Source organism: Pangasianodon hypophthalmus, chromosome 18, assembly GCF_027358585.1.
Source record: "Pangasianodon hypophthalmus isolate fPanHyp1 chromosome 18, fPanHyp1.pri, whole genome shotgun sequence".
In the NCBI taxonomy this organism is placed as follows: Eukaryota; Metazoa; Chordata; class Actinopteri; order Siluriformes; family Pangasiidae; genus Pangasianodon; species Pangasianodon hypophthalmus.
Window position 1 is genome coordinate 3,574,082 of NC_069727.1, and position 14,445 is coordinate 3,588,526.

The 14,445-nt window shown below is 42.6% G+C and overlaps 1 protein-coding gene across 1 annotated transcript in view; it reads right to left on the reverse strand.

The window, feature by feature from the left end:
- LOC113532275 (uncharacterized) overlaps positions 1-14,445 on the reverse strand; it is a 61,554-nt gene that overhangs the window by 35,021 nt on the left and 12,088 nt on the right. Inside the window, exons 3-8 of the mRNA XM_026923579.3 lie at positions 11,909-12,071; positions 9,400-9,855; positions 8,377-8,826; positions 6,172-6,327; positions 1,649-1,867; positions 337-425 (exon numbers count right to left, since the gene is read on the reverse strand). Of these exons, the coding sequence (XP_026779380.3) occupies positions 337-425; positions 1,649-1,867; positions 6,172-6,327; positions 8,377-8,826; positions 9,400-9,855; positions 11,909-12,071 (1,533 nt within the window). The remainder of the gene's footprint in view (positions 1-336; positions 426-1,648; positions 1,868-6,171; positions 6,328-8,376; positions 8,827-9,399; positions 9,856-11,908; positions 12,072-14,445) is intronic.

Here is a 14,445-nt window from a genome sequence, read left to right on the forward strand (position 1 = left end):
TGGGATTTCAACCTCTTACTCCGGAGTGGAGTTATGGAGTTTGTTGGGCACTACAATTCCGAAGTTTAACCTCTTGGAAATTGTCTACAGTGGCCTCACCCTTGTGCCCTCCCCTTCCCCCAATGACTGATTAACAACACCCACCCAGCCACCCACACACACACACACACACACACACACACACACACACCTGCCGCCCAACAGCATCCAGAAATCCCCATTCACTCGCAATCAGTTAGCTTTGCAGGGAAGGCAGTCATAAAGTTGTGTTTACAAATAGATTCCTCACCTCTCTTTTTGTGTGTGTGTGTGTGTGTGTGTATGTGAGAGGCCTACCCCCGGAGTTCCACTCCTGATGTCCACTTGGCCAAGTGGAAAATGCCTCACACTTAGAGACACACTGCTGCTCACCTGTACATAGGGATCTGCACACATACACACAGATAGGACACATGCTTCAAACAGGAAAGCTGGTCCTCACTATAAAAACACAATGAGGGCACGGCTTAATGCACTGAAAAGAGAACGAGAACGAGCGAGGCACGTGCCAGGGCCAGTAATGCCATGTATTCGTCATGGTTGGAGTTCCATAATCCTTCTGCAAATACTGATAGAATTGCAGCTACGCAAACCCGATGCAGCACCTGTCTACCTGTAGTGTGCCAGGTGCACACACACACACACACACGCCCCAACGCAAACACACCTTGAAAGAATCAGGGCCTCCACGCGTTCTCTCCATGCGCGCGTGTACATGTTTGTGTTTGTGCCAGATTTTAGCGACACATTAACACCGTGTCACACTTTCAACCGAAGATCAGAACGAGCTCCAATCTGCCGCAGCAACTTTCCTCCTTTGTAGTGTCTTTATCTGAGGATGTCTGAACAATGTACAATAGGGACGTCTCAGGATCCATCCACACGGCATGTGGATGAACCAAGGTTTTTTTTCAAGGTTAATCATAAACCAGAGCTCTTTCATCTCGATTAATATAACTACTTCATAACTCCATAAAAGTGTGTTTTTTCAGACAAGTGATGGCTCACTGTAACGTTTATGGCTGCATGGCTTCGGTTAAGGGCCCCTGTTGCGCGCGCTCGAGAGCAGATGAGAAGCACACCGGCATGAGTTCAAAGCCAGTGCCGATGGGGTCAGGACCACTCCCTCACACCCAGACACACACCGTAAAGACTTTACAGCTCAAGGACAGCCAACGACCGACCCACCTGTCAATTAGTGTTCAGATTTCCCCTTCCCTTTTTTTTTTCAACATGCTCACACTGCCCGCGCCAACGGTTCTCTCCTGGGTTTTTTCCCCCTTCTTTTGTTCCACTTGCTTTTTTTCTGAGTTTTATTAAAAGGCAATCAAGTTGTTGTTGGTCCTGAATGCAAACACTAATCACTAAAACAGTAATCTGCGATCAGATAAAGAGCAGAGATAGTGTGGGCTGAACGTGTCCATCTGTAATTACGCACAAAAAACGCATGAAAAAAAGAGTGCTCTGTGTGCACGCAGGCACACGCCAGCACACACACACACACACACACACACACACACACACATGCACACTAGTGTCTATCAGTGTCCCATATCCACCCCTGCACCAGGCAGGTGTTGCACAGCAGGCTATATGATATGCTCTTTACCTGTGCACTGATAATGTTGGGGAATGCCCAAGCTCCAGACTTGAAGCCCAGGTTCATAGTCTCCTCTCTCCTCTATCGGACTGTTCCATTCTGCATCCAGTGGGGGTTCCAGACCCTCAGATGCTCCTCTTTCCAACAGCAGGAGCTGCACACGGGATAGAGAACCCAGGTCACCAGAGTCACAGCCGACTGTTAGAGCGGCCAGGCCGGGACTCAGATCTGTAACGGAGAACACAGAGTCAACGTGTTGCTGCATGTTATAGACAAGAAAGAACAGATTAAAAAGATATAGGCTACACTCTTAGAAAAAAAGAGAAAAAAAGAGAACTTCAACAGTTTCTCAAGGGTTATTTAGCTTTCTTAAAAGGGTTCTATGTAGAACACAGCCAGTTGTAGGGTTACACATAGAACCTTCAAGGGTTCCATCATAGGGACACCAGAAGGGTAGAAGGGTATGTGTGTGTGTGTGTGTGTGTGTGTGTGTGTGTATATATATATATATATATATATATATATATATATATATATATATATATATATATATATATATATATATATATATTTATATCAGCCATAATATTAAAACCACTGGCAGGTGAAGTTAATAAGACTGATTGTCTCATTACAATGGCACCTGTCAACAGGTGGGATATATTAGGCAGCAAGTGAACAAGTTTTCGAAGCTGATGTGTTGGAAGCAGGAAAAATGGGCAAGCATAAAGATCTGAGAGACTTTGACAACGGCCAAATTGTGATGGCTAGACAACTGGGTCAGGGCATCTCCAAAAGGGCAGGTCTTGTGGGGTGTTCCCGGTATGCAGTGGTTAGTGTGTACCAAAAGTAGTCCAAGGAAGGACAACCGGTGAACTGGTGACAGGGGCATGGGCTCCCAACACTCACTGATGTGTGTGGGGAGAGAAGGGTAGCCTGTCTGGTCTGATCCCACAGAAGAGCTACTGTAGCAAAAAATGCTGAAAAAGTTAAAGCTGGCTCTGATAGAAAGGTGTCAGAACACACAGTGCATTGCAGCTTGCTGCGTATGGGGCTGCGTAGCTACAGACCAGTCAGAGTGCCCATGCTGACCCCTGTCACCAGGATGCACTATGGGAAGAAGGCAAGCTGGTGGAGGCAGTGTGATGCTCTGGGCAATGTTCTGCTGAGAAACCTTGGGTCCTGGTATTCATGTGGATGTTACTTTGACACGTACCACCAATGGTATTCCCTAATGGCAGTGGCCTCTTTCAGCAGGATAATGCTCCCTGCCACACTACAAAAATTGTTCAGGAATGGTTTGAGGAACATGACAAAGAGTTCAAGGTGTTGACTTGGCCTCCAAATTCCCCAGATCTCAATCCGATCGAGCATCTGTGGGATGTGCTGGACAAACAAGTCCGATCCATGGAGGCCCCACCTCACAACTTACAGGACTTAAGGATCTGCTGCTAATGTCTTGGTACCAGATACAACAACACATTTTCAGAGGTCTTGTGGAGTCCATCATTACACCTTCACGGGTCAGAGCTGTTTTGGTGGCACAAGGAGTACCTACACTATATTAGGCAGGTGGTTTTAATGTTATGGCTGATCAGTGTATACTATTACATTATGCAGACTACAAATATATACAACTTATAAATATATAAATATATGCAACTGCAAACTGGTTCCATATATATTGTTTTTTTTATCGCTGTGACTGTTACAGAAATATAGAATAATTCTTGTGCTCCTGTATAATCACATCTGACCTCTGGCACGTTCATTATAATACAGCTTCATGGAAACCATTTGTTTTGCTTAAATGCAGACGATTAATACATGTTTTTTTAAAGGTGTAAAAACATTTAAAGTCTCCCAATCTAACAGTCACTCCCTGGGGTGTGAAGGTGAGCAAATCACCTGCCTTCTCTTTACAGGGTGTGGCATGTCAATCAAAGAGAGCCTCAGCACACAAGAGTGTCGCTCTGACCGAGGAGGGATTAGTGTGAGTGACATTTTCACCTCAGGCTACTGTTTTCACCTCGTTAAGGCAGAAAGTGTGTGTGTGTGTTTGTATTTTGGCACGTGTGTTCGTGTGTGTTTGCAAACAGTATCAAGGTGTGAAGAGAAGAATGATAGTGATGATGCTCACTTTCAGTTCAGTAATATTAAACCCTTCATTATTTGCTATTGTAATAAAAGACAGCGAATACTTTAATACAAAAGTTTGTTAAAAGCATATTTGTCTAAAATCAATAGACAATTCACAGATTTAGAGTAGACCACAACTGCAGAAAGATCTTTTTAGCCGTTGAGAATGTGAAATGGTTGTGTTGTCACTGAAAAAAACACAAGTAAAAACTTCAAAAACGTACACACAAATGTTCCAGATGTGCTCAAAAAACTACACAGTCATATGTGGAAATTAGACACATTTTACAGTGCATATAAGGAGTAGTAGAAATAAGTGTTATTACTTTATGACATTTATGAATCAGCTGATGTTTTTGAGGTTCTATATTTGACCTGTTTTGACTTTTAAGACATTTCCAAAGTTTTTGCTAAAGGTAAAAAAAGTTATCTTTTAAGTGTACCTTGGTAAATTAAACTTAGCCATGCTTACATGGAATGACAGTACACCAAAAAGCTACATACAAAGCTAATACCAGAATCTAGGTTCCTTAGATCTCTGTATCTCATACAGAAAGTAAGCTTAGAGGCTTCAATTTACAGTCAAGAAGTGGTTCTTTATGGGTTCTTTGAGGGTTCATTGGATTACTAAGAAGTCTTGGGTCTACTTAAAGAACTTCCAAATATTGTAGCCTAATTCTACTTAAAAACTCTTGCATAGAGAGAGAGAGAGAGAGAGAGAGAGAGAGAGAGAGAGTATGATTTTAAACAAGCAGGGTGGTCAGGAGGTCATGTCATGGGGTCAGGCTGTTAAGTCAGTTAAACACCTTCTAACACCTTGTTAGGGATCAGGAGGAAATCCTGAGGGAGAACTCAGTCCAGGTAAAGCCCTTCTTCATGAATCACTAACCAAAGTCACACACTCTTGAACAAATACAATCTGGGGGATTTTTGGTGAGGATTAAAATAGGAACAACAAACAGATTTAAAACAATGTTAACATTCGACTATATTACTGGCATAATGACTAGAGCGGATGCTGGTAGCGAGGTTTAAACAAAAGCACAGGATTTTTAGCACTGTAGGCTGTGATTCTTATCAAAAGCAACAGCCAGAAAACTTTAGCTTAACTTAAACATATGTTTAGGATTTGACATATTGTATATAGACAGTAACATTTTAGGAATATTTAACTGCTTAAATGCTAAGTAGATGACATGGTATCAAGTAATGTGGTATATCGTAAATAGTTCTTTGATTTCTCCGTCCAGGAGACCCCTTGAAGATTCTACTCCATACTACAACGGATGGAGTCTCTTTCAAGTCAAGTCAAGTCAAGTGGAGTTTATTGTGATTTCAACCATATACAGCCAGTTAGAACATAATGAAACGAAACAACGTTTCTCCAGGATCAAGGTGCTACATAAGACAAACACAGAACAACACAGAACTACAAGGGACTACATAAAGAAGAGAAGGTTGAGAAGAGAAGGTTGCAAGTAGAACCCCATTTGAGGAGCTAAGAACGCTGTGAGGAACTTCTTTTTAAAGAGTGTAGTGCTGGAGTCCTCCAGCACTGAAGGCCTGATCCTCATGATGTTCACTTGCTCCCATCACACCTTGACATTGCTAATAATCTGTTTGGATAAATCTACCTGTGTAAGTGAAGATGTACCTATGGTTTGGATAGATTTACTTGTTGTAGGTAGATGGAGATTTGTCTATGGTTTGGATAAATCTTCCTGTGGTAGGCAAGGTAAAGCCGTATCTATGGGTTAAATAAGCCTAACAATGGTAGATGATTTGAAGACATATCCATGGGTTAAATCAGTCTAACAGTGGTAGATGATATGAAGCTGTATCAGTAGTTTGGATGAGTTTACCTATAATAGGTAAATTGAAGGTGTGTCTATGGTTTGGATAAGTTTACCTGTAGTAGGTGAGGTGAAGGTGTGTCTACGGTTTGGATACATCTACTTGAGGTGGTGAGGTAATGGTGTAATGACGGTTTGGATACGTTTCCCAGTGTTGTGTTGGAGAGGTGATGGTGTAATGACAGTTTGGATACGTTTCCCAGAGGTAGATGGGGTGAAGGTGTGTCTATGGTTTGGATACATCTACTTGAGGTGGTGAGGTAATGGTATAATGACGGTTTGGATACGTTTCCCAGAGGTAGATGGGGTGAAGGTGTGTCTATGGTTTGGATACATCTACTTGAGGTGGTGAGGTAATGGTGTAATGACGGTTTGGATATGTTTCCCAGTGGTAGGTGGGGTGAAGGTGTGTCAATGGTTTAGATCTACCTGTGTTTAATGAGGTGATGGTGTAATGATGGTTTGTATAAATCTACCTGTTTTAGGCACGTTTATGGAGTCAACTTGTGGTAGGTGTACCTATGGTTGGGACAAGGCTACCTGTGGTAGGTGAGGCGATTTCCGTGTCACTACAGTCAGCACGATCCAAGGACTGACAGGACACACTCCGAGGTGCAGCAGCCTCCAGCTCAGCAAACATGTCCGACTGAGAACAGCTTATTGGGGAACTGTGAGATGCTCTCGACCCTTCGCTACCTGAAACAACCCAAATCAGAACATCTAATGACCTTGCTTCTGTACATGTATAAGAGTGTGTGGTGCTGGTACTAGTGTATCAGGCACAGCAGTGTTATTGTTTGTTTTTTTTACCATTGGTACACTTACTGGCACTTTATTAAACACTTATACTGTTGGTCCACCTTGTAGGTGTACACTTGGAGACTTTTCAGTGCACAATGTGTATAAAACTGGTTGTCAGAGTCAGTGCTACAAATGATCCATCACTCTAATAATATCTCCCCAGTGGTGGTCCCTTTCTATAAATGGACGGGGTAGCAGGGAACAGTCATAATCTGGAAGTCCTAGGCACATGTCTAACAAATGGTTTCTTTGCGTCTTGCTAATTATTTTTTGACTCTACATACAACCTCTAGCTACTTAGACTAATAACAAGGGTGCAACCTACCACACACATAAATATTCTATACAGACCCACCCACACACATTTATCCTTCTGCTATTTTTCAAAAGCAAGCCTCCCCACTCAAACACACAAGCGAGGAGCTTGATGCTTCAAAGCATATTGTTGTTGTCAAGCTGGCAATCATCTTTAGCTAACTGCTCCTCAAGACCATTTCACTATGTGCTAGTGAGGGGCATCTGGCTTGAGTGTGTGCACATCCCCCTTTATGTGTGTAGTATGTTTGTGTATGAGCTATAGAGGGTCAATGGGTCATTTTGGATAGACCCATACACATCCATACAATGTTTCCTCTTTCTCTCTGTCTCTTCTTCTATCTTTCTTGTTGGCCACACAGTGTGGCTGTCAGGGTCAGCGTGTGTGGCAGGGGGATTCAGAGCGATGGGGCTCCCTCTCATTGTCAAGGACAGTTACACGCTGGAGGGGACACTGAAAGAGGTCATGCCGGGGTCGGTCACTGACTGTCGGGCCATGGCATTGGGAAAGAGAGTTCAGGGGCAACACAAAGACCCTAGAGTCTGTCGTAGAGAGGATACACACTAGCACACAAACTGAGCACCCAGCCACCCACAAATACACACACACATACACACACAGGGGTGGCAAGAGAGAAAAAGGTCAGCCACTTCCACCCTCCAGGCATGGACACTCATGCCTTTGCCAGATTTTGTCTTCTGGTCTTTTTCTAGAAATTTCTTGCATTACAATTTTACTTACATTCTAACTTAAATGTGTATAGTATCTTTAAAATTATAATTACTCATCTTCATCAATTGTTATAATTTTGATATTTTTGAAGAGGAATATGTCACCGGGCTACAAGTGACCATTCTTCCAACTCCAAAAAAAAAAAACTACACAAAGAACAGTGGACAGCCTGCTCTGAAAGGGGCAAATTCCCATCACAAGTTCACAATTGTCCTGCTCTTTCAGAAAGTCCCAGACTTGAGTCAGACATCAACGGGCCCGGCTCTTTATCCAGATTGGGAACGGTAAATTAGTGCGAGGAGGGCGTCCGAGAGGTACGCCAATAGCTGACACTCGCACACTGTTCTCCCGTCAGCGGGGGGTGGCGGTCAGTGTGGATTTATGACTGCTTGCTCCACACGATCCTTCTTTCAACAGGAGAAGAAAAAGAGACTGAGAGAAGGGAAAAAAGGCAGAAAGGAGGGAATGCCGGAGCCTGGGGCTTGAAGAGATGTATAAGGGGCCGTGGCTACCTCTTATAGTCCCCCCTCCTCAAGCTTTTCTATTGTAGAGGACTTGCCGCTTTGATTCAAACTGGGGATTCAAATAGTACCAGCTCAAGTCTTCTTTAAGAAAATCCCTCAAACCCACAATTTTCATAAAGAACAAAAAAGAATAGCCCTCCCCATGATATTTGTGACATGGTGGTAGTGGACAAAACTATGATGTAGCACTGCATTGAATGATTTTTCTCCCTTTTGTGTCTGAATGTTTAGTTACGCTTTGCACAATCCACCTCTTAGTGTGTCTATGAATACACACAAGTCCAGCAGAGGATCAAGACATACAGGTTCACAATGACACAGTATGAAAGTCATATATGTAGGGACAGTACTGGTTAAGCTAGAGATGTTCACCTCTCTGAGGCGTGATCGGAGGAAGTATAGGCCAGCGGCAGGTCTTCCAGTCACAGCGAACATCCAGCGGAGAAGCAGATGCCATTCTGGATTGAGAGTCCGGATATGCAGGGCAAGGGCTCGGAGCTCCATCATCACTCATATCTGTGAGCTGGTTAGGGTGTGGGGTTTCCCTCACTATAGGGTCTTTGACCTGAATAATTGGATTTTCCTTTAAGGTTTCTGGAAGCCTGGTAAGCTTGGTATTCTGAGGTTCTTGGCTATGGAAACTCAGGTTTTTGGAGAGAGATGATTGAGTAGAGGTTGGGGGAGAGCAGGAGGCCAAGAATGCTCCATCAAGAGAGCTGAAGCAAAGATCAGACAAGGATGAAGAGCAGGCCTCTAGGTCATCCCTGTTAATAGCATCCTCAGTATCTCCTTCATCACCATCAGAGTCGTCACTCTGATTTACTAGAAGTAGTAGAGAAACAAACATTCAAGTGCTTATCAACAGTTCATGATTTACATTAACAAATCTGGTGCTCTTCAGGGATAAATGTACAGTATGGTGTGATAAGGTGTGATATCACTGATTTCATCCATAGAAGCACTTTTGTACCACTCAGTCTATTAAAAATCCAAATCCAAACCTCCCTACACCTTCCAGAAACATTACAGGAAACTCTGTTTTTAAATACTACAAAAGGGCTTCTATGGACAAAATCGGTGACAGCCCACCAAATGTTCTGGAAAAATTATAAGTGCTTTACAATGTGTAGAGGATGTACCTGATGAGATTTTTGCCCATAGAAGCACTGTTGTAACACTAAGTCATTTAAAAATAACACTACTGTTGTTCATAAACCATAAAGCCATAAACCATAAAGCCATAAACCATAAAGGAAACATAAGGAAAATTCTTAATTGACTGAATGGTACAGAAACACTTCTATGGACAAAATCAGTGATATCTCACCAGGATGTTATTGAAAGTCCACAAGTATTTTACGATGATTGATCTAGAGGTACTTCAAGAGGATGTACCTGAAGGTCCATTGGAAAGGCTGCTGTTCAGGTTGGTGCTATAGCTGAACTGACTGGACGCTGGGCGACTCAGACCTGAAAGAGAATCTGGGGTCATAGGAGTCATTGGTGTCAGAGGAGTCACAGGGGTTGATGGGGTGCCAGGAGTCATTGTCATTGGTGTCACTGCTTCACCTTTAGGCTCTTCATAGTCCTTATAGTCGATTTGTGGGGAGGAGGGCCCAGTCAAAGTAACATCTCTATGACTTACTACATCATCTTGTTTTATTGTGGTGTGTTCCGAGTTTGGAGAGTGACCAGGGAAAGATGGGAACTCATCTGGGTTTCTCCCTGAGTGGACAGATGGTGTTGGAGAGAGCACAGGGTCTGGAGAAGCCACGCTTGGATGTGGAGATGCTGGCACACTGGGAAGGACCACAGAGAAGTGCCTTAGGGAGTTCTGCTTTCTCTGAGTTTCTGAAAAGACAGAAAGACACCAATAAGTCATTTGATAACGAATGCATTAGCTTATGGAGTAATTCTGGCTTTGGACTAAAAACAGTAATAATTGCAGAACAGAAAACAAAAGGTGCTAGAGTTTCTCCTAAGAAATGCTTCAAGCAGAATGGACGGGGAATAAATAGCGTATCAGACTCCGACTCCAGCTGTCTCATGCGGAGATGGACCGGTCGGCCGTCCCACAGGCTGTCCAGCACAAGACATCACGCACACACACACACACATGCACACACACACACCGCCTTAATGAAAGGCATTGTTGAGGGTGCACAAAGAGAGGTCCTGAATAATTATCATGGGGGTCCTTGGCGAGGGTCAGGCAGAAAGCGTATTCATCATCATTTCCAGCTAAAAGGGAGAGGGATGAGGCCGGGGCGCTGACATTTCTCTTCGCCACTCTGCTGAGACACAGAGCAAACAGCCTTTTGCCTGCTGGGAGCCCCCTACCCTCCAGATTCATCCTGGACACCCCTCTCAAAATGCTACTGCTTTTCCAGAAGCAGCTGTCTAGTTCCCAACTTAGTATGCAGAGGCTCTAAGATATGGTAATGACCACTTGTGATCACTATATGAAGGAACTCATTCTCATAATTGGGCACCCCCAACAAACTAATTATGGTCAGAGTGACAGCGAAAGCAAACAAATGAGCTTTCATTTGCGACTCTCAGCTGCCTCGATGGGATTTCAGATGTCCGGATATGATATTATGTGCTCTCATACAACACAGTGATGTTTTTTTATTGATTCTTTTGATATTTTTAGTTATTCTCATTTGTCCCTCTCATAAATCTGATCACTGGATCCTGAAATGCTCAAACTTCATATATGATGGCGTCATCTTTGTAGAACAGCCGTACAAAGCACACTGGATCCAGTCACACTGTCTCACTGAAGAGTCACAGCAGCAAGAGGTAGAGTGATAGATGGATGGAGATGTATATAGATGGATAGATGGATGGTTGGAGCCCACATTTCTGCACTGCCCTATGCACAATACCCTTGGCTTCTCCATCTGTCACAGTCACACACCACAAGTGTGAGTGCCTCTCTGTGTGTGAACGACATGTGTCATAGCACCCTGTTACAGCCCTCCCTCCTGCACACACACACACACACACACACACACACACACACACACATAGACACACTCCTTGGGGAGCTGAAGGCAGGTCGGGGTCGATTGTGAGGGCCTCCAAGCACCATATGGCTGTATAATTAGTTTTGGCCCGTGGTGTAGAGCAATGCCCCGATCTCTGCTCTCTCGCCAGCTTGCACTCAAACACACAGTTCCGCGGGGTTCTAACGGCCGAGGCTGCACAAATACCTTTACATTATTACATCAAGCCTAGGCAGAGAAATATTAGAGTTTCCTGGGCATATACAAATGCGCATAACAACATACATGATGTTTTTGAATCCCATACAGAAATCACATTTATGGTCACATACTGAATTATATAACAACGACGTACTGTATATTTCCATTTACTGTATGTATTTCACTTATATTTATGCCATATAGAAGCATATAGAAAAGTATGTTATTGTGCAGTTTGTGGTGGGACAATGTTTTAATTTTGAATTAAAAATAATAATGTGTTTTGCCTCTCTTATACCACATCATTTTGACATCATTTTATTTATTAAAGAATGACGTCATACTTTTTATTCATTTATAGTTACATTTAGTGTTGTGGAACATCCATGAAGCAAATTAGTTCCTGTTTTCGCTTATGTTAAAGCAGCTATAAACAGTCGTTCCTTCCCTCCTTTGATGTTAAGACATAAAGTTACAGCTTTACAAAGGGCTGGCACTGGAGACTCCTTCCATAAATGTGACATAAACGTCTCCTTACAGAGAACTCCATCCATGTTTTTCTTTTTTCTAACATGTTTATATTGAGCATCCAGCATACAAGCCCGTGTGTAAGTTGTTACTATAGAAACGGTAACGTTAGAACCTGCTATTTATTTAAGATTAAAGATGGGAAGATTGGGACTGTATTTCACCTCGCTTTCTTGGCGGTTTTGGAGCACGGAGGCTCTTCACTGGAGATCCTGGTAGACGGTGTGTGCGTGGGAAATACTGGGGTCTGATCAGGCTGGGACACGCCCTCATGTGAGCCTCAAAACGTGAACATGGGGGTCGAGGTTTCTCAGTATGGAAGACATCCTGTAGGAATAATAGAGAAGTAATTAAGTGAGCGTATTATGTAATTATGTGCACATTAAGTAATTATGTGAGTCAGAGGTGTAGCTTGGGGTGGATTTCACATTTAAACCTGGCTGGAATATTTTCCAGTTCCAAATCCTTTATTTGTGGATGGTTAACATGAAACACATATAGTACAGCGCAGGTCGATACGAACATCATTGCAGTGCAATTACTGCACAAAATGTTATATGATGTCAAATAATATTTTTATGTAGTATTTGCGCTGTAATAACATTCATAAAAGGTCAACAGAGTCATTGTTACGATTCCAAATTTAAAAGTTAATGAATTCATCTCTTCGTTTATTTACGTTTCTGTTTGAAAGCTAGCTAGCTTATAAGGTCAGGGATTTCGAGGTGAGGTGAGGTGTACTGAAAGAGGAGAAGAAATGATAAAATGTCCTTTTACTAGGATCTAATTTTAATCATTTTCTGTGGTAATGTATGGCAAAGTTATAAATTTGGTAAGATTGGTTGACAGTAGACCGCGAATTAAATGATTTAAACAACAAATTGATGTCATTAGCACTTCTACTACTGTCTAACATCCACCCAAAATGCTGGAGCAAGTTGCACTTCTCCATTTAATTGTTCAGATGACATGGTGAATTTATTTCGTATATTTCATCCATCATCCCCGAAATAAATTCCAGCCTACATCACCGATGTGCACTATAGTAGAGTGAGCGCTGTTTTGCATACCCATGAGCCCCTGTGGCTGCTTCGTGAATATGATGTTAAAACGTTTTGGCCAAACAACCCAAAATGAACAATATGAATGTTCTGTGATCTCTGCATTTTGTTTTTTTCTTCATGTTATTGGCCATCACTCTTGTAAATCCATATCCAGAAAAAAGTTTCAGCATATTTTCACGCTTGTTTTCATGTCTTCTGTTGTTCCACTGAGTCGGAGTCAGTCAATATTGTCGTGGAAATAGTGGACACACATGGACAGAGAAATCTGTCCATTTTTATTGCTGAACTCTGACACTAGGAGAAGCAGCACAAAAAAAAAGACTAAAATAGGATGTACACTCTTCATTTAAATGTTTCCCAGTGAAAATAGCAGCACGCAAAACCTGGATTCATAGTTGGAGCTATATTCATAATATTCATTTGTCAAAAATGACGAATAAATAAAACAAAAGAGGAAATCAATTGGATCTTCACATGGGAACCCCTGGCATAAGAGTTTGCTGTTTACAGGTTGTCCATGCCTGTGTGTTTTATACCAGGGTGTCGGTTTATATTCCTTTGTATTCATTGTTCTGGATTTTTCCCTAATTGAGGGTGTGTTTGTCAATAAAAGAGCAACTGCACAAGTGCATTGTTTTTACGATGCTTCCTGGTCAGGCTTCTTCCTCACTGACAACACAATGTTGTAGAAAAAAACACGCTCAGGTTTATGACTGAAGTGGTAAAGTACTGCTTTCTTTAGTGCCCCCTTGTGCTGAGTGGATGAAATGAGTCCACGTGTGATAGAGGTGTGTCATTTTGAATCTCTTGTTCACTTTTTTTGTTTTCTTTTACAAAAAAAAGAACACACACCATTCCTTTCTGTGCCATTCATCTTCAGTGTAAACCTTTAAAACCGTGGCTGCTGTGAGGAGATGAAAGCGAGGAGGATCAGGTCGGTTTGGTCAATATTGGCTCTGAGGAGTGATGATGAGCTGGGCTGAAGCCACACACACACACACACACACACACACACACACACACACACACAGACACACTGCCTCTGATTAATTTCCTTCTCCTCTGCCATTTACTCACCAAACAGACTAAAGACGGAAGCACACAAACGTCAGTCTGAACCCTCGCCTATTAAAATCTATTCACATCCACAGTTTGCTTGTGCGATTCATATTGTGTTCACGTTGTTTAGAAAAGCACAACACACTCTCTCATCTCTCTGTCTCTCTCTCTGTCTTTGCCTTCTTTGCTCCACCCAGATGTTTCAGGTACTCGAAGAGGCTCTTAAGCTCGCATCTGTGCTTGATTGTGTGTGTCCTTTGTTTGGAGAAAGCAGACAGGTGCCCTATTGCCTGTTACCTGTCACTAAACAGGCCCCGACCTGTCCAACCAGAGGAGATGACACACACACACACACACACACACACACACACACACACATGCACATGCACATGTCTCATCATTCCCTTTATTTCTCCTGAATCGACTGACAGTAATTTGTTCAGCAAACATAGTTAGGTCAATCTTAGATAACTGCTTTTTGTGTGTTTTCATTGTCTCTTGCCCCCTCTCTCTCTCTCTCTCTCTCTATCTCTCTCTCTCTCTCTCAAACACACTGCTTTGTGTTTGTCAATCTTGGG